We start from the raw sequence: 20,641 nt of genomic DNA, 5'->3' as shown, positions 1-20,641 counted from the left end.
TTTAGGGCATAGATAATATCCCAGCGAACATTATAAGATCTTCTTGCATGATTTCTGATTTCTGGGCCAAAATGAACTGTCTGTCCAATGTTTGCCATCAACATATTTTCATTTGCATTCAAAATTTTACATTGGTCCAAAACTGGAGTCTTTCTGACGTTAAATGCTCTAAAAACGCTTTTTTTCTTCTTCTTTTTTGTGTGTAACAGTTTTACATTTTTAATATTGAGTACATTGTAGCTTTAAATAATGGATATAAATGTTTGACGAAATTATGTTTTTATTTATTTTGTTATGTCCAACTCAAACATTTACTTGAGTGACATTCCGATATTTGATTGTCCTAGTTATTTATCATTTTGATATTTACAAATGTTGGAAGTCAATAATGAGATGAACTCCCTAAACCTGTGTGTTCTTGTTTACTCACATGATCGAGGATCTGTGACCTCTGACCTTTGGACACACACACACACACACACACACACACACACACACACACACACACACACACACTGGCATAACTAAAACTGAAATAGGCTAATAATGAATAAAACAATAAAAAAAGACTAATACAACTGACAAAAACAACAGAATAATTAAACCTTTAATTAAAAATAAAATGAAAACAGAGGAAATAAAACTATGAATTAAAACATAACACTATCGCAATCATAGTAAAATAAAAAATACATAAAGCGACTTCAACGTCATGAATTATTTATTTGTGAACATGAATAATTTAGAAGCTCGTTTCCGCGACTTTTTAATCCCACAATTCTGACTTTCTCTAGTTTATATCTAGTTTGACCCTTTTGACAGTCTATGGTTTTAGACTTCCATTGTAATTCACGTTCATTATTACTGTATACAGAAAACTGTAAACCTCAGAAGTGTTTGCTGAGGTAGAGATCTATGGTAGTGATAAATGCACACATGGGCACATGAACGCGCCGTGCGCGCGGCCGTGATAAAGGAACGCGCAAGAGTGTAGCGGCGTTCGTGACGTCAGGCGCGTGCGATTATTTTGAACGGGGGTCAAGATGGCGGAGGAGAGCAGCTTAAAGCACCGGAATCACACCGGGAAGAACTGCACAAGTAACCGATATAACGAAGGTAAACCCGGCGAGAGACAGCGTGATTGTGTGCGTGTTTTAACGGTCGTTGCACGTTTAACGCGAGCGTCGCGTCACAGCCGTTTGGCGGGAGGCGCGTGCAGGCCAGCGATCGCGCTGCGGTAAAAATCAATAATAATATAATTTATTAATACAGAATTAGATAAAAATCAGTAAATCAAAGACGTCTGGCAATGTAAAAACGCTGTATAAAATATGACCGTCAATTTATGAAATCGCTGAATGACATCAGGATGAAAAATCACCTGAGAGGAGATGCCGATGATTTCACAAGCGATCGATTTCTTTTGATTATCGTGAGTGTGTTTGTTCTGGTTAAAGCTCGATATGAGCGTTTATACTTTTAATAGTTCCGTGCGAGTGTCCGTTTCAGTGGTGTGTGTTTATCAGGCCACACGGGAGGAATATAGAGAATATATGACTGACAGAACATAAACAACTGGAGATTTCAGATGAAAGATAACGGCGAAATCACTCCGAGATACTGAATTATAATATAGAGCTGATTTACTGACAATGTTGTGTTAATGGAGGGTTGTATGGCGGATTCTGGGGATCATATGTTGAATTATGTATTGCTTATGATTATTTAAATTATGTAAATTAGAATTCCATATGGCATACAATCATTGTGGTGTTTGGAAACATTTGTTTTTTAAAGAGTCTCTTCTGCTCATCAAGACTATATTTATATGACCAAAAATACAGTAAAAACAGTGAAATAACGCTATTATTCAAATGTAAAACAGCTGTGAATATACAGTAGCTAACGGTTTAAATATTTCTATACAAATCAGTTATTTCTAATAATATAGCAATGCGCTGACAGGATTCCAGTATTTTTTCTTGAGAAAAATTGTCATACTGTACGTTACCTGATGTACAGACAAATAAATCAATATAGAATTTAATTACAAGCTTCAAAATTGTCCTCATATTCATATTGTCTTCTATCTGAAGGTTTCCTTGTGTTATTGCAGGACTAATATCTCCCATATCTGAGCAATATTTCCTCTCACAGGGCTTCCGTATATCTGTTTTATGAGGGGTTTTATTGGTTTTGTTTATATATTGGATTTTTTGCTGAAATTAACATTTTTGCACCAGCCTAAACTTCTTCACATTCTGGGCCAAACTGCTCATTTTAAATAACAAGCCTGGTTTCTTCTATATTTGTAACATCGTAATAAACAACTGCACATTTTGTTTTTAGAAATATGTGCTCATTGTGCTGACATTTTTTTTCCCCCATTAAATGTTATTTCCAAGCATTGGATCTCATTCATGAAACACGAGCAGAACGAATTCTTGTGTAAATCGTGTGTAAAGTGGTTCTGGCGTAAATTTTCGGATTCATTAAAATGTTCTTATTTTCCAAATGTTAGTTGGGATTTTAATTTGAATTCACCTTCATCGGGTTCATATTTACACAGCATTTTGAAAAAATATTATATATAGTAATTATATTCGGTTTTTCTTTTTACTTTTATTACGAGAGCCAGTGATAGCATCTGCAAACGGAACACTTTAATCAAATTATTAATTGCTTTCAATAGGGCTGGGATATATTTTTTCGAAGTGAACTAATAAGTTTTTTTTGCAGTCGCTTCTTGTCGAACCGTTTTCTCTTCACTTCTGGGACTGTTCGATTAACAGATGAAACTCCAGTAACTGCGTCTGTAATATCTGCCAAGCTTCCTTTTTTTAGGACCTGATACGCCACTATGTACGCTTGAAAATAAAATGTGGCGTTTTGAATGAACTTCTGATAATAAAATATTATCTGATAATGAGAAATTTTTCTTTTTCATTCGCTTTTAAGAAGACATGTTGAAATCCTTCGTTTGGTGGCATAATATGATGCCCATATATGGCTGTCAGTCGGATTTAATGGGCGGGATTTATGGTAATTGAGAATGAGCGTGCACGCGCGTCCCATTTACGACTGATTGGAATTCATTAACACACACACACACACACACACACACACACACATTTCACGATCACATCTGACGTTTGCGAAATATTTGTGAATCAGGAGAAGAGTTTTCGGGAAGGTCTCTTTACGCGCAAATCACTCACATATTTACATATTTACTCACATATTTACTAATGTTTCATGAATGAGACCCAATACACACAAAAAAATTGTGGGAAAATAATGGTGATTCAAAACATTAGTGGTTGCAACATTATTCCAAGGTTACACATTTTCCAATGAAAGTTTTTTTTATTTATGTGACCCTGTGGCATCATCATCACTACATTAATATTTACTGTATAACGCAACACTAACAATGATCTTACCGTGCAGCTCATGCGGCTTTAGCTAACAGAAGCACATGTGTATGTAGGATTATCAAGAGTTTAGGATTACGTGTTTGTTCAGGGCAGTAGTGGGTTGTTTCTCTTTTCTTTTTTTTCTTTTTTTATGAGATGTTGCTTTAAATAACCTCACTGCCTCTGCGTCCATGCAGGAAAACACTTTATTAATGCGTCAATAATGTAGAAAACCAGAACCAAATGACTTCTGGGATGGAATCCTTGATGTGCAGCTAACTAGGAAACACAAATACTAATGAAACCATCGTTTTCTGTCAATATCTCTGTGTTTTTATGTCAAAAGATTATGTTATCGGCGGTTAAACTGGTTTTGGCCTCTAGATTGAGCCCTAGATATATGACTAACGCTTGTGTTTGTGGGAAACGTTAGACGGGCTGATGTGGGTCACTGCGTTTACCACATTCATGTTTTTTCGAGGACAAACGCAGTGATCCAGAAGAGGAGGAGGAGGAGGTCTTCTGGGACGTGACGACGTACTATATTACCACTATATATAGTATTATATATAATGTGATCCCTCAGTTTCTCTCACACTCCTCCATGTTCTCCGTCTGCTTCTGTTCACACACTGATCATTGATTTACAGTTGTGACGACAGGGCTCCGGACCAACATTAGAGAGGTTTGGTAGTGTTGGGGGGGATTTTTAATCATAAAGGTAATTGAATAAAAAAAAATGCAATCGTTTTTGCATTTATAAGTACAGTAACTAATAATATTGCATGTTTATTTCTTGGAAATGCACTTTTGACAGAAAAGCACTGTGCTCGCTCGAGTTGAGATGCAGATCAAATTAAAGTCCTCATGTAGTCAATAATTGTATCCCGACTTAAAACTCATCTTTGATCACCAAAATTACATATTTAAAATCTCACCGGCCTAAAAAAAATAATATATAGGGATGCAACTTTTTACATGTTAATGAGAGCAAAACCTGGTTTGGAAAGGGTTAATCAGTCAAATCAAGTGATCATTGTTTATAGGCATGCTTAATTATCCATTATTAATGTTAATAGGCATATGAAAACATTGGCCAATACAGATAATCAATAATTCTTTATATTTGAAAACCGATATATTTGCCCATAAATCTAAATCCAGATTTTTTTTATATAATTTTTGAGAGCCTGATTACAAAAACTAAAGTCTCAGCATTAAAAGCCATGTCCCAAACACACACTTATGATGTTCTCTCATTATAATGTTATGATATGATATGACCGCACATGTTGCACTTTACTGCATTTTCCTTTTTGGAAAGTACTTCCAGACCAGTCATATTTAAAGCTATTTAAACCCATCATGTTGAGCCGTGCACATCTGAAGAGTCTCAGCTGAAGGAAATAATACATTATTTATCGGCTTTAATATATCGGCCAAATTTTCTAATCAGGCCGATAACGATAACATAAAAAATTAACATATATCGGGCCGATACCGATATATCGTGCATCCGTATTTGTTGCTTTTATTATGTAATATTTAACAATATTATTAATCTGCCTGCATTGACTCCATTACATGAGAACTGAACTTGGCGATGACATCACGGTTTTCTCCAGAGCGGCTATACCTATAAATATATATATACATTTTTTTTTTGTTGTCTTGTATTTGTGGTTCTGTGTGCGTTTGTTTGTTGTATGTCTGAATATTGACATGTATAACTGTACTTGTTTTGTTTATTTGATTATTGTTCTTTTGTGATGGTTGTGTTGTATTTTAGGACCCCCTCGAAAACGAGATGGTGCATCTCAAGGGGTTTATTCTAATAAATAAATTTTAATATTTATATATGAACTGAATTAATAACTTTTTTATAACAAAAATGAACCATCACTGAACTTACTTAAGCTGCACTATGATGCTATTTTCTTCTACATCTGCTGTACAGCAGAAACAAACTTTGTTGCATTATTTTCCTCTTATCTTTATCATATTGTATGTATATAAAATACAACGGTTTTTTTTCAATAGCTTTTAATATATCTTGATTCTTTTCTATTTTATTGTTTGTTTTCTTGGCCTTGTAAAGCACTTTGGTCAACACCATTTTTTTTTTAAACGTGCTATACAATTTAAATTGTGTTGTATATAGAAGATAATAACATCATAGTCCAGCTTAAGTAAGTTATCACTGCAAAGCTGCTTTGAAACAATCTTTTTTGTAAAAAGCGCTATAAATAAAGCTGACTTGACTCATAACCGTGCACACCTGACATGAATGTGAGCTGGTTTTTTTTTTTAGAGGGATCTGATGATGAACAGGTTCATGGATCGGGCGATCCCTTCTCATGTACATGTGTGTGTGTGATCTGTGCTCAGGTGTGTCTGGGGTGGAGGATGTCTGGCGTGAGATGAGCTCTGATGATGTGGACGAGGAACCGTTGCTGGACGAGGTGGAGGCGTACGGGCCGGTCCAGATCGTGATCGCAGACGAGGATAATCACGAGTTTTCTCTGGACGAAGACGCGCTGGAGCGAATCCTCCTGCAGGAACACGTGCGAGATCTCAATGTGGTCGTGGTGTCGGTGGCGGGCGCTTTCCGCAAGGGCAAATCATTCCTGCTGGACTTCATGCTCAGATACATGCACAACCAGGTGAGAAACAACACCTCAACTGACTTGGGCTACATAGTGTTCGAATGTGGTCGATTCAAAATCGAAAAAGAAATATCTATCACCCAAAAGCCAGTGGTAGCAGCCTCCATGTTGATTTATGTGTGTTTTCTCTTAAAGGGAGACTTCAGGATTTAGCATTAAGCTTTGTATAAGTAGAAAACCTGTAGTATTTTCAAATTACCGTGCTTCCCTCCCTCATGTCCCCCTGAGACGAGAGATTTATGTATTTTTTGTCTGTAAAAAATCCTCAGATGACGGAAAAATCGTAATTTTGCGTCATCTGAGGCTTTTTTGGCCTGAGGCTAAAAACTACAGCCAGTAGGAGGCGCTAGATCCGCATGTCTTCAACCCGCCCATAGCGTGGCTTGGGAGTGGCCTCGTAGGGCAGCGAAGCAAGTGCATTCTGGGAGTTGTTGTCTTTCATCCACATGAACCACAAATACATGTTCTGGCTTTTCTCAGTCTAGAAGGCTCCAAATTCAAAAGTAATTTCACATTTCTACTACATAAATGACCCATTTTAAATACACATTCATCTTTACAGCGGTGAAGTATCCCTTTAAACATAAAATAACCTGATCCTGTTTGATCAAGGCAGTCGCATGACTTTCTGCAATTTTCAGCATCAATTTGTCATCTTTCATCAAAATCCTGTCTATTCATTGTATGCATTTGAAATATAGAGTTGGATTCTGTTTTAATGTACCCAAGTGTACCTAAAATAATACGAGTTTAATATACAGGTGTGTGGCTCTTAATTTCTGTTTATTAATTGACCATTTGTAAACTTATATTCACTGTTTTTTATAAATATAGGATTTGTATTAAATCTATATTCATTGAGCCAAATCGAGAATCGAAATCGGAGGCTCACTATTGGCCGACGCTGGTCATGTGTGTGATGCTGGCCAATAGTGAGCCTCCGTTCTGACGTACAACCCAGCAGTGCTGCGCTGTTACACTACGTGAACTCACACAGAAGAAGATGAAGTTGAATAAAGTCGTTATTTAATTTTTTTTGTAAACAAAAAGTATTCTCGTCGCTTGATAAACTTAAGGTTGAGCCGCTGTCGTCACTCGGACTATTTTAGACGTTTCTTGTTAAACGGTATTTAAATAAATGAATATTCATTTTTTTTTTTGCCCAAATATTCGAAAACTTTTTTTTTTTTTTTAATGCCCATCCCTAGTTCTGGTTCAGATTCACGACACACACACACACACACACACACACTGAACGTTCATAGAGCAGCTCTTGTGACGCTGCCGATCGACTTTAATCCTTTACAGCCGCTTTACTGTGAAACACTGATGTTTTGTGTTCGTCTGAAAGAGTCTTTTGTTTTGCTGTTGAGAGTATTATTGAGTTTGTCTTGAAGTTTAGACTGACCTTTCACACTGAACATACAGCACTCAGGTGTCTCTTGACTGGAGCGGTTCAGGAAACAGAAAAGCCTGACATCAGGTGACCTGTCATAAACAGCACAGACAGTGGATCTGCGTCTCATGGCTGAACGTGTGTGTGTGTGTGTGTGTGTGTGTCAGAGCTCAGATTTATGGCTGGGTGGGAATGAAGAGCCGCTGAAGGGCTTCACGTGGCGAGGCGGCTGCGAGCGAGAGACCACAGGCATCCATGCCTGGAGTGAAGTGTTTGTGGTGGAGAAACCGGATGGCAGCAAGGTAAAAACCAGCTCACATCATTCACAACAACACCGACACCTGTGCCACCCGTCTGACACGCCTCTACTGAAACACATAGCTCCAATAAAACACTTTTCATCTGCCAAAATGAAATTAAAGGAGAACTCCGGGCAATATTTAAGTTAATCTTGATCGTTATACATTTGTGAGTTCTGTCTATAGAAAAAAAACCCGGCAGTTATGTTTTTTTTTACAGTGTTTTTGTGCCTCTTAACAGACACAAAATGCAATTAAAATATCTGTCCAACATGAACAGGGTCCTTACATGACAACAAGATGCGTTTAGCAACTTAGCCATTGTTTAAATTCACCTAAATAGTGTTTTAGAGACGGCTAGCTGTAGTCTGGCGCTGAAGAACTCCCGTTGTAGCCGGAAAAAGGTAAATAGAAGTGTGCAGGAGGAGGAGCGTCGTGTGTGTGAAGAGTGTGAGGCTACAGTAGTTCTTCGTCTGTATACTCGGGTTCGAATAAATAAGGACTACCATCAAACTCAAAAGCCTCTTCCATGTGTTCAAAATCTTCTATATTCTCCATAGTCGACGCATATACACGCCGCTCCTCCACCTGCACACTTCTCTTTACCTTTTCCGGCTACAACGGGAGTTCCCGCGGGACTTCAGCGCGAGACTACAGCTAGCCGTCTCTAAAACACTATTTAGGTGAATTTAAACAATGGCTAAGTTGCTAAACGCGTCTTGTTGTCATGTAAGGACCCTGTTCATGTTGGACAGACATTTTAATTGCATGTTGTGTCTGTTAAGAGGCACACGAACACTCTTTATGAATATTCCCCCATTAATGCCGTTAGCTGAGTGAGCTCTGGGCGTTAGCGGTAGCAGCTCCGTGTTGCACCAATCCGGTTCGTTTTTTTTTCTATAGACAGAACTCACAAAGGTATAACGTCTTTAAATGGAAGTCTTTTTAAGTCTTTTAATGGAAGTTGCATTATTCTTCCCTTTTGTTCCGTATTTCCAAGTAAAACGCTTCTGGAACAAGAACAAATGTGGGCGGGGCTTAATTTTGTCCGTGGGGAATTGATTGGATGGTTGTGGTTTGCTATTGGCTGAGCTCATGTGAGTGACAGGTTGCCCCGCCCTCGTCGTCAGAGAAGAGAAGCTGCAAGAGGAACTTATTCTGATTTAATTTAAGATTATTAACACAATAATGATGTGCACTAGGGCTGGCAAATAAAAAAAAAAATGTGTGTGTGTGTTCTGGCTCAGTAACCCGTGACCATCTGTGTGTTTGCAGGTGGCAGTGCTGCTTCTGGACACACAGGGAGCGTTTGACAGTCAGTCCACCATCAAAGACTGCGCCACACTGTTCGCTCTCAGCACCATGACCAGCTCCGTTCAGGTATGACACGTGTGATCATGTGACCAGAACATTGTGTCCTGATGCACATCACGTGTGATCATGTGATCAGACGGTTCAGTGTCCTGATGCATGTCACGTGTGATCATGTGACCAGAACGCTCTGTGTCCTGATGGCGTCAGGTGTGATCATGTGACCAGTTCAGTGTCCTGATGCTTCTGTTTCTATGTGCAGGTCTATAATTTGTCCCAAAACGTTCAGGAAGACGATCTGCAACATCTTCAGGTGAGACTCACTGTTTAGTCCTGATCCATGAGTGTTTACAGGTTGAGTCAGGCTTAAAGGAATAGGTCACTTGAAAATTTAATTTTTCATCAGTTACTCGCCCTCAAGTTGTTTCAAACCTGTATGAATTTCTTTTTTCTGCTGAACACAAGAGAAAAATATTTTGAAGAATGTCGTAACCACAGTTTTTCAGTGTTTACAGTCTTAAAAACGGCTGAATGCCATTGTGTTAAATGACAAATATCAAATAGAGATGCCCAGCGTAATTTAGTTTAGTTTAGTTTATTAATTTATGAAGCACATAAAAAAAACTGATGTTGAAACCAAAGTGGTGTACAACAAATAAAGAACAAACTTAAAACATCTGAAAAACCAATTGGACAAATGAAAATTATACAAACTTTATACAGAATTAAAACATAAAGAATAAAAATAAATCAGAATAAATTATCAGTGGATTATATTCACAATTAAGTTGTGTTAACTCTACACACTCTGTTACGTTGTATTTATACTCGTTTTAATGCTCTAAATCTGTTTGTTACATGAAATTCCACTAATAATAAACAGTATAGGATATTCTCCATGCCTATCTGTGCCGTTCAATTCTTGGTCTGGGTTCATACGTCAGATGGACGTCTTCACGAGATTAGTTATGATTATGATATAATACTTTATTCTCAGACAAGTCTGAGAATATTCTAGCAAGACAGTATCTACGTTTACACAAATCAACATCCAATAAACTTGTTCCACAAACAAAATTATTACAATTTTACACTCCCAATAAATCTCACACATTTTACGTTACACTCCCTTAAACTTTACATTACACCTGAACATGGTGCATTTTATGATGCTCTGTCAAATCAAAAGTTGCGCTGTTAAAGCCTCTTAAATGTCAGTGTTAACGTCAGTTACATGTTTTTTCCCATCATATATTTTAGTTAGCATTATAAATTAGGTATCGTTTGAAAGCTTAACCACTAAAAAAGCATTTTGAAATTGAATTGGGCATTGCGATAACATGGAAACTGTACTTTAAAACCTTCTAGATGCTCACTTTTAGACAATAGACAAATGGCTTCGATTTGAGCAATTTGTGTCTAAATAATTTTGTAAAATATATACATTTTGCCAGTAAACTATATATTTGCACATTCATTTTTTTCAAGTGCTTTCAGTTGTGCAATAGTCCGCTGAGTGTCTTCTTTTAAAAGAGGTCTATATTTCAAAGTAGGGGTGCACGATATATCGAATCAATATCGTTATCGCGATATCACGTTGCTCGATATTATATCGAAAGTCTCGCGATAATTTTGCGATATTTTGTTTATTATGCGTCCGACATGCACCTCTAGAAAAATACACGTCGCTTGGTAGCGTTGCATTTCCCCGACTCATGTCCTGGTTCTCCTTCTCCATAAACAACATGCAATCAAGGAGAGTGTTAACTTTTCATGCTACATGTTTCCCACAGCGGTCAGAAAGAAAGAAGACACTTTGTTTCTCTCAATATGACTCTAGTCGCTACTCGCTCCAAAGCTAATCGCCGTCACTCTCTCACTTCTCCCTCGCTCTACCACACAGTCCCCACACACACACACACATTTGCCGGCTCGACGCACACACCAGCTCACAAGTATAAACATCAGGCCCACCTGGCCGCTTCATGTGTTTTCTCAGATCGGACAGCTCTCTGATTTATTAAAATGATTCCATGTACACCTGGTCACATAAATGTGTTTTTGCAAAACGATATAAATCCGATCTTCAATTCCCGCGCTGTAAGCAGATTTTCATTTTGTTGATCGTCAGCTAAAATTTCGAAATCAAAGACCGCAATAAGACAGAGCGGCAACAGCCCTGGGAAGATCATTTCATTTCTTTACTTTTAATGAAGATGACTGTGTGTTAAGCGTCTGAGACTTACTTTCACTTTGATTTGCGATAGTTTGCACGTTGGCTTGATGAATCGATGCTCAGCTGCGGTGATGCGCTGCAGTAGCGCCGTCATATCTGGCTATAACATGACATATAGCCTATAACACGCTCTCACATGTACATTTTTTTGCATTTTTGTTTTGAGTAAAATTTACATGTGGTTTCAACAACCAGATGCATTTACACTTGTCCAGTTTCGTCTGGAATGCGGCCCAGACCTCCAGAAGTGGTTTGAGCGATCGGAATTTAAATATCGAAATTAATATCGATATCGCAATATTCATTATCGATATCGCAATATCACATTTTGTCAATATCGTGCACCCCTATTTCAAAGCATTCAAGAATTACAATCGTTTAAGTTTGGATCTATGATGAAAACAGGGGCTGATGGGTAACCGGTTTAGTACGTCTCTCACTGTATCATGAATCCTTTGAGATGTCGTCATGTTGCAGCGTAATCAATGTTAAAGTGCTTCTGCTTCTGTGTTATAATCTGTTTTTGTTTTTGAATCTCTTTTTTCAGCTCTTCACAGAGTACGGCCGACTGGCCATGGAGGAGATCTACCAGAAACCCTTCCAGGTACTGTGTGTGTGTGTGTGTGTGTGTGTGTGTGTGTGTGTGTGTGTGTGTGTGTGTGTGTGTGTGTGTGTGTGTGTGTGTGTGTGTGTGTGTGTGTGTGTGTGTGTGTGTGTGTGTGTGTGTGTGTGTGTGTGTGTGTGTGTGTGTGTGTGTGTGTGTGTGTGTGTGTGTGTGTGTGTGTGTGTGTGTGTGTGTGTGTGTGTGTGTGTGTGTGTGTGTGTGTGTGTGTGTGTGTGTGTGTGTGTGTGTGTGTGTGTGTGTGTGTGTGTGTGTGTGTGTGAACTCTGCAGTAACTCTGTGTGTGAGGGAGAGAGAGAGTGTGTTTGTGTGTGAGGGAGAGAGAGAGTGTGTGTTTGTGTGTGAGGGAGAGAGAGAGTGTGTGTGTGTGAAAACTCTACAGTAACTCTGTGTGTGTTTGCGTGCAGTCCCTCATGTTTCTCATCCGAGACTGGAGTTACCCGTACGAACATGCTTACGGTCTGGATGGAGGAAACATGTTTCTGGAGAAGAGGCTGCAGGTGGGTCACATGATGCTGTTGGAAACCGGTTTCTCTTAACGGTCACTGTGATTTTGCCAAGTCAAGACATGTTCCTGGCATATTTACATGTACAAGTCAAGACCGACATATTGTGTTGCATTCCTGTCCGAACCCTTCTCCAACACTACCCATAACCTTTGGGGAAATGATGGGTGAATAACACTGACGTAGAAGCACCTAACCCTAAACTTGACATTAACGTCTCTCAAATCTGATTGGTTGATCGAATGATGTTCCAGGATCAACTAAGATGTTGTACTTGATGAAATCACATTCACCGGCTCTCAAGATGAATTAAAATTATTGAAAAAAGACAAAAACTAACATGAAAATAAGCTAACACAAAGGGTGGTGGGGTGGGGGCTTGGAATCACAAAATTAATTATTGTATAATGTATAAAAATACTGTATAATGAATTATACAGCTAAAATTTGACTATTTAACGACAATGACAGAGTTTAAAATTAGGATAAAGGACTATTTGAGTACTAAATACACACTAAATGCTGCTGGTGATTATGTTAAAGGAGAACTCCGGTCAATTTTAACATTGAGCTCAATTTTTAGTAAATTTGGAGTGCTGTCAATACAGAGAACAACGACAAAAATCAGTGTTGCCTACACCGTGTTATCCTCTTTTTAAAATTTGCACCCTGTTGACTTGAATGGGGCAAGTTTTAAACCTGCTTTTATTTCTCTTATCATCCTTGATGTGTCATACAAGTGCCCAGCCATGTTAGATGATTCCTTCAGAGTGAACACGGTGAATCTGACTGCAGGAGATGTGAAAGATATTAATTAAAATGATGTTATATCAGCCAGCGCAAATACCTGTATTTAGTTCCTGTTTTCGGTCGAAGTCCAAAGTAGTCGATTGTCGAGTTCACGCGCGTGATCATAGTAACTAAACCTATGCGCGTGAACTCGACAATCGACTACTTTGGACTTCCACCGAAAACAGGAACTAAATATAGCTGCAAGCAGCAATCACCGGGGCCAAGCGCAAGCAAGACGACAAGACATGCCAAAGTGGCTGGGAGTGTGAGACCCACTGCAGCAAAGAGCAATTAAAGACATTTGAAGATGAATTTTGGCAAAATGGTTGAAAAATCACATACAATAACTAAAAATATGATTATCACTTTCGACCAATAGGTGGCGCAGTTACGAAACTGATGTGATGTGGTCAGAGTGAAGTGACAATGACACATACAAAGTTTGGTGTCAATATGTCAAGGCATTGCAGATATAAAGCCTGAATAGTCATTTTGGCATCATGCCTCAACTTTGCCACTGCGGTATACGAAAACGGTTTTGTCTATCGACACGAAATCCATAACTTTTACTCGGCACGGTCTGGAGATGACACGATCCAATTTTGGTGAAAATCGGACGTTCGGTCTAGGAGGAGTTTGAAAAAGTAGGTTTTAAAAGAAAATAAAGATGGCGGACAGGAAGTTTGGCTGACTATGGCAAAATTGGTATCTATGTTTTCAGCATAACCCAAGGAATCTATTGAGATCAGTGTCATTACTATAGGCAAATTTATTCAAAAGTTATTAGCATTTTTGGAAATTTCATTATAACTTTTGACCAAAAGGTGGCGCTGTCTCATAAATTTTTGAGTACTTTTAGGGCGTTGTACTGATGACCCATACTGAGTTTCGTAACGATACGTTCATGCGTTCATAAAATACAGCATTTTAGCACATAATTCAAAATGGCCGACAGCCAAAATGGCCGATATGGGAAAATTGGATATCAGTCGACTCAGCACGATGCCCTGAATCTAACGAGACCACTTTTGTGATTTTTGGACAAACCGTTCAGAAGTTATAAGCAAAAATATAAATTCTTCATATCTCCGGACCAGTAGGTGGCGCTGCGCCGAAACGCAGCATGTAGCCTCAGGTCATGCTTGTGATGACATGTACCAAATTTGGTCTGAATCCGATAAAGCGTTGTGGAGATACGGCCTTACGTCTGTTTTTGCAAGCGCTACGTAAAATTTATTTGCGCGGTATTCGAGAACGGTAATTCGAATCAACTTGAATTCCATAACTTTTTGTCGGCATGGTCTGTAGATGATCTGATTCAATTTTCATGGAAATTGGAGCAACGGCCTAGGAGGAGTTCGAAAAAGTAGCTTTTTCGGAAAATTCAAAATGGCGGAAAACTTTTCATGGCGCAAAATGACGTCATTGGGTGCAATCGAATCGTCACGAGGTCAGGAATCAGAGGAAAAAAGAATTTTGTTTCTAGCCCTTGTGGTTCAAAAGTGATTAGAATAAACATGAGTGAAACTTTGGACAGTTGGTGGCGCTAGAGGGAATGACTTAGACACACCAAAATTGGTGTATTTAATGTTGGGACTGTCCTCTATCCGAATGTCAAACCATTACAACTTTCCCGCGATCGGTTCTATGGGCTGCCATAGACTCCCAGAGCGGAAGAAGAAGAAGAATTATTTTTGGTACGGGAACAGATACAATAGGTGCCCGCACCTTCAGTGCTTGGCCCCTAATAATAAGGGAACCTTTTTGCCATTTATAGTGCCACCTATGGTCCGATCTGCATGAAACTCGGCACGCTTGTTCACCATGTCATGACACATATGCTCAGCGATTTTCGTGATGTTCTGAGTTTTTGTTTAGGATTTATAGGCTTTTGACTGTATTTTGCCCCGCCCATTTTCCAAATGACCCTGTTATAGCCAACCAAATGCAAAAATTCTACTTTTTTTCAAAAACTATTGATCGAGAGAGTCCAGAGAAATGTCCTAGACTGGTTTGGCTCCGGTCGGGCGAAAAACCAGGGACTAGTTCGCAAAAGTAGGTTTTGGACAAAATTCGACATAGCAGAAATTTTTTCTGGCCTAAATCGAAATCGGAGATGGCCATTTTGTCCGCCTTGAGCCAAGGATTCCAACGATTTGGGGCACTTGATCCTGGGACAAACGGTCTAAGAGCTATGATCAATTTTGAACTTTTGGTTGCTGTAGCGCCACCTATGGGCCATTCGGGGTCATACTCTGATAGGTTGTCCCCAAATTGAGGCCTACCATCTGGCCAGGTTTCACGTCTCTAGGCCTTACGGTTTGGCCTGCACGATGCGTTTTACGAATCCTTAATTACAATAGGGTTTCAGCATTTCATGCTTGAACCCCTAATAAGATTGAAGGCTTTTTGCCAGTTACAGCGCCACCTATGGTCCGATCTCCATGAAACTCTGCATGCTTCCTCACCATGTTCTGACACATATGCTCATCAATTTTGGTGAAGTTCTGAATTTTCATATGGGATTTATAGGCTTTTTAGTGTATTTTGCCACGCCCCTTTTCTAAATGACCCTGTTACAGCCACCCAAATGCAAAAGTTCAACTTTTTTTTCGATATTTATTGATCTAGAGAGTCCAGAGAAATGTCCTAGACTGGTTTGGTTCCGATCTGGTGAAAAACCTAGGACTAGTTTGCAAAAGTAGGTTTCGGACAAAATTCGACATAGCAGAAAATTTTTCTGGCCTAAATCGAAATTGGAGATAGCCATTTTGTCCGCCTTGAGCCAGGGATCACAGTGGTGTGAGACACTTGAGTCTAGGACAAACGGACTCTAGGAGTTATGGGCGATGTAGTACTTTTGCACTAAATCTGTAGCTGTAGCACAACGTAAAATTTGTTTGCGCGGTATTTGAGAACGGTTTGACGAATCAACACGAATTCCATAACTTTTTGTCGGTACAGTGTGGAGATGATACGATTCGATTTTGGTGAAAATCGGACAAACGGTCTAGGAGGAGTTCGACAAAGTAGGTTTTGACTGAAAATCAAGATGGCGGACAGGAAGTTCGGCCAAATATGGCAAACTTGGTATCTATGTTCTCAGCGTGACCCAGCGAATCTATTGAGACCAGTGGCATTTCAATAGGCAGATGTATTCAAAGGTTATTAGCCTTTTTGGAAATGTTGTTATAACTTTTGACCACAAGGTGGCGCTGTTTCGAAACTTCTCACGCTCCTTCAGGGCATCGTGCTGATGACCCATACCATGTTTCGTAACAATCCATTCATGCGTTCTTAAAATACAGCATTTTAGCACAAAATTCAAAATGGCCGACAGCCAAAATGGCCGACATGGTAAAATTGGATATCAGTCGACTCAGCATGTTGGCCTGAATCTAACGAGACCAATTTGATGATTTTTGGGCAAACTGTTCAGAAGTTATAAGCAAAAATAGCCATTTTTCATATCTCCGGACCAGTAGGTGGCGCTGCGCCGAAACGCAGCATGTAGCCTCAAGTCATGCTTGTGATGACATGTGGCAAATTTGGTCTGAATCCAACAAAGCGTTGCGGAGATACAGCCTTACGTCTGTTTTCGCAAGCGCTACGTAAAATTTGTTTGTGGGTTTTTTCGAAAATTGCTAAGCGAATCAACTTGAATTCCATAACTTTTTGTCGGCATGGTCTGTAGATGATCTGATTCAATTTTCATGGAAATTGGAGCAACGGCCTAGGAGGAGTTCGAAAAAGTAGCTTTTTCGGAAAATTCAAAATGGCGGAAAACTTTTCATGGCGCAAAATGACGTCATTGGGTGCAATCGAATCGTCACGAGGTCAGGAATCAGAGGAAAAAAGAATTTTGTTTCTAGCCCTTGTGGTTCAAAAGTTATTAGAATAAACATGAGTGAAACTTTGGACAGTTGGTGGCGCTAGAGGGAATGACTTAGACACACCAAAATTGGTGTATTTAATGTTGGGACTGTCCTCTATCCGAATGTCAAACCATTACAACTTTCCCGCGATCGGTTCTATGGGCTGCCATAGACTCCCAGAGCGGAAGAAGAAGAAGAATTATTTTTGGTACGGGAACAGATACAATAGGTGCCCGCACCTTCAGTGCTTGGCCCCTAAATACAGGTATTTGCGCTGGCTGATATAACATCATTTTAATTAATATCTTTCACATCTACTGCAGTCAGATTCACTCGTGTTCACTCTGAAGGAATCACTCAACATGGCTGGGAACTTTTATGACACATCAAGGATGATAAGACTAAGAACTGGTTAAGTTTAAAACTTGCCCCATTCAAGTCAATAGGGTGTAAATTTTAAAAAGAGGATAACACAGTGTAGGCAACACCGATTTTTGTCGTTGTTCTCTGTATTGACAGCACTCCAAATTTACTAAAAATTAAGCTCAATGTTAAAATTGACCGGAGTTCTCCTTTAAGTTGCCATATGTCTTTTTCTGTCAAATGTCTGTATATTTATTGATTAATTTTTGGAACTATTATTGGCCAGGACTCCCTTGAAAAAGATATTTTGAATCTCAATGGGATTATTTCCTGGTAAAGTAAATAAAACTCGATCACATGTGCTGAATTACGCTGTGCTTCTCAGGTGAAACCGAATCAACACGAGGAGCTCCAGAACGTGAGGAAACACATCCACTCGTGCTTCTCCAACATCAGCTGCTTTCTTCTGCCACACCCCGGGCTCAAAGTGGCCACTAACCCTCACTTCGACGGCCGGCTACGAGGTGACCGCCCCGCGGGACTTGATTATTCACACACACACACACACACACACACACACACACACACACACACACACACGCACACACACGCTCCTAAACAGATTTTACAGTTCGCACACATATAACTTTAGTCACAAATGTGCGTCACTCGCACTGTCGAGTCCTGAATTGAGAAAGTTAGGTTTTCTCAGGGTTCCCACGGGTCCTTGAAAGTTTGTGAATCTGAAGGTAAAAAATGTAAGGGCCTGGAAAGGTTTGAAACTGCTTGAATTTATTTTGTGCAAGAAGTTTTCTGGAAAAAATTCCATATTATTCCCTCCGGTCCGCTAATGTGTTATCTCGCCAACACACGTGGCCTATGCGCACTAGCTTGCTTGATTATCGTTAGTTACGCGCATTTACGCGTTACGTTAAGTGTTTCCCGCGCGAGTGTAATACATTGCCATGACGTTCACGCGCACACGAAACTGCTACGATGGAACCTCAACGTTTGTTGTTGAACACAACAAACGTGTCCCCACATTAAGTCCTTGAATTTGAGGATATTGGACCTGGAAAGTCCTTGAATTTGAAGTTAACCGAGTTGTGGGAACCCTGTTTTTTGTTTGTTTTTTTACCTTTAATGCATGTGAACCTGTTGTACAAGACTCCAAAACGACATTAAGAGCTTTTTGGGGCGTTTTACCCTCCCGTTAGTTGACTAGAAGAGGTTTGGTTGAACAATATTTTTATTAGTCAGTTGGTCGCAGAAAAAAAACACTCTACAGGAAGTGGCGAAATCACGCGGGCTGTAACGGACAGATCGTTAACAGCAAGAAATCCAAACATTAGCCTATCATTCACCAACCTCAAATATGGCTCATCACTCGAACCGTGTAAGTAGCAGCACTTAACGAGTCTGCTCGCTCTAATGTTGACATAAATGTTGGATAAATGTGCGCTATTATTAGGCGCATAAGTGTTTGTGTGGAGAAGCTCTTACTCGGGGTTCCCACGGGTCCTTGAAAGTTTGTGAATCTAAAAATAAATAAATAATTCAAGGCCCTGGAAAGTTTTTGAAAGTAAACACACATAGACACACGGGTCCTTGAAAGTGCTTGAATTTATTTTGTGCGAGAAGTTTTCTGGAAATAATTCCATATTATTCCCTCCGGTGCGCTAATGTGTTATCTCGCCAACACATGTGGCCTGTGCGCACTAGCTTGCTTGATTATCGATAGTTACGCTCATTTACGCGTTACGTTAAGTGTTTCCCGCGTGAGCTACTTTGTGTTATGCGTTGCCATGACGAACGAAAAAAAAGCTTTTTTGCATAGTTGTGTTTGACATGAAAACTGTAACAATGTATCAAGATAACACGATGTAGCCTTGCTCTCACTTGAGATGTGTCCCACATTAAGTCCTTGAATTTGAGGGTAATGGACCTGGAAAGTCCTTGAAAGGTCCTCGAATTTGAAGTTAACCGAGGTGTGTGTGTGTGTGTGTGTGCGCGTGTGTAGACATCGATGACGAGTTCAAGAAAGAGCTGGTGAATCTGGTTCCGCTGCTGTTGGCTCCAGAGAACCTGATGGAGAAGGAGATCAGCGGCGCTAAAGTCACGTGTCGAGATCTCCTACAGTATTTCAGAGTAAGTGTTCTCAGCCGGTCTCCATCTCTGAGATGTTTGCTGGCCCTGACCCGTGTGCTGGCACTGACCCTGACCCGGCACTGACACGTGTGCTGGTGCTGACCCTGACCCGGCACTGACCCGTGTGCTGGTGCTGACCCTGACCCGGCACTGACCCGTGTGCTGGTGCTGACCCTGACCCGGCACTGACCCGTGTGCTGGCGCTGACCCTGACCCGTGTGTTTCTCTGCCTCAGGCCTACATGAAGATCTATCAGGGCGAAGAGCTGCCGCACCCCAAGTCCATGTTACAGGTACACACACACACACACACACACACACACACACGCGCAGACAATACTGCTTTGGCACACTCGTTTTTTTGGTCAATTGTATATTTTATCAATTTATCTGATTTATTTTTAATGTATTATTCTATTTGTTTATTTTTATTTATTTTATTTATTTTTTATCAAAAGCATTAAACATTTGAAACATTTCTGTTATTTTTATTTTTTATTTTTTTTACATATTTTGTCAACTTATTTTGTTTTATTTTTTGTGCATTTATTATTTATTTTTAATGTATTATTCTATTTGTTTGTTTATTTTTTATTTATTTTGAATATTTTTCCCCTATTAATGTAATATTATATATTTTGTGAATTTATTTTTATTTTTATTTTATGTATTTGTATTTGTCAAAAGCGCTATACATTTTTTAATTTCCAGTCTTTTTTTGTGTAAATTGTATATTTTATCAATTTATCTTATTTTTGTTCATTTATTACTTATTTTTAAAGTATTATTCTATTTATTTTTATTTTTTCAGTAAACTTTATAAGGCAGGTGTCAAAAATACTAAACACCTTTACATTTTCACGTAGTTGTTTCTGTTATGTTACATAATTTATCCATTTCTTTATTTCATTTTTTTTAATGTTAATGTATTATTCTTTCAGTTGTTTATTTTTATTTATTTTGAATCCCCCCCCCCCCCTAGTAAACTAAGGCAATAATATTATATATTTTA

The 20,641-nt window shown here is 39.2% G+C and overlaps 1 protein-coding gene across 2 annotated transcripts in view; it reads left to right on the top strand.

Moving 5' to 3' along the window:
• Positions 1-952: 952 nt before the first annotated feature.
• The window catches only part of LOC306990678 (atlastin-2), a 25,093-nt gene continuing 5,404 nt past the window's right edge, over positions 953-20,641 (top strand). Inside the window, exons 1-10 of one of the 2 annotated variants that reach the window (XM_079597848.1) lie at positions 953-1,116; positions 5,805-6,079; positions 7,646-7,780; positions 9,053-9,157; positions 9,351-9,401; positions 11,872-11,928; positions 12,354-12,446; positions 17,868-18,006; positions 19,503-19,630; positions 19,866-19,922. In XM_079597848.1, coding sequence (XP_079453974.1) covers positions 1,044-1,116; positions 5,805-6,079; positions 7,646-7,780; positions 9,053-9,157; positions 9,351-9,401; positions 11,872-11,928; positions 12,354-12,446; positions 17,868-18,006; positions 19,503-19,630; positions 19,866-19,922 — 1,113 coding nt within the window. In that variant the 5' untranslated portion in view covers positions 953-1,043. The remainder of the gene's footprint in view (positions 1,117-5,804; positions 6,080-7,645; positions 7,781-9,052; positions 9,158-9,350; positions 9,402-11,871; positions 11,929-12,353; positions 12,447-17,867; positions 18,007-19,502; positions 19,631-19,865; positions 19,923-20,641) is intronic. The other variant, XM_079597847.1, reaches the window with a different exon arrangement.

This window comes from Phoxinus phoxinus (genome assembly GCF_949152265.1).
Source record: "Phoxinus phoxinus genome assembly, chromosome: 22".
In the NCBI taxonomy this organism is placed as follows: Eukaryota; Metazoa; Chordata; class Actinopteri; order Cypriniformes; family Leuciscidae; genus Phoxinus; species Phoxinus phoxinus.
This window is presented reverse-complemented; position numbering and strand designations above follow the sequence as displayed.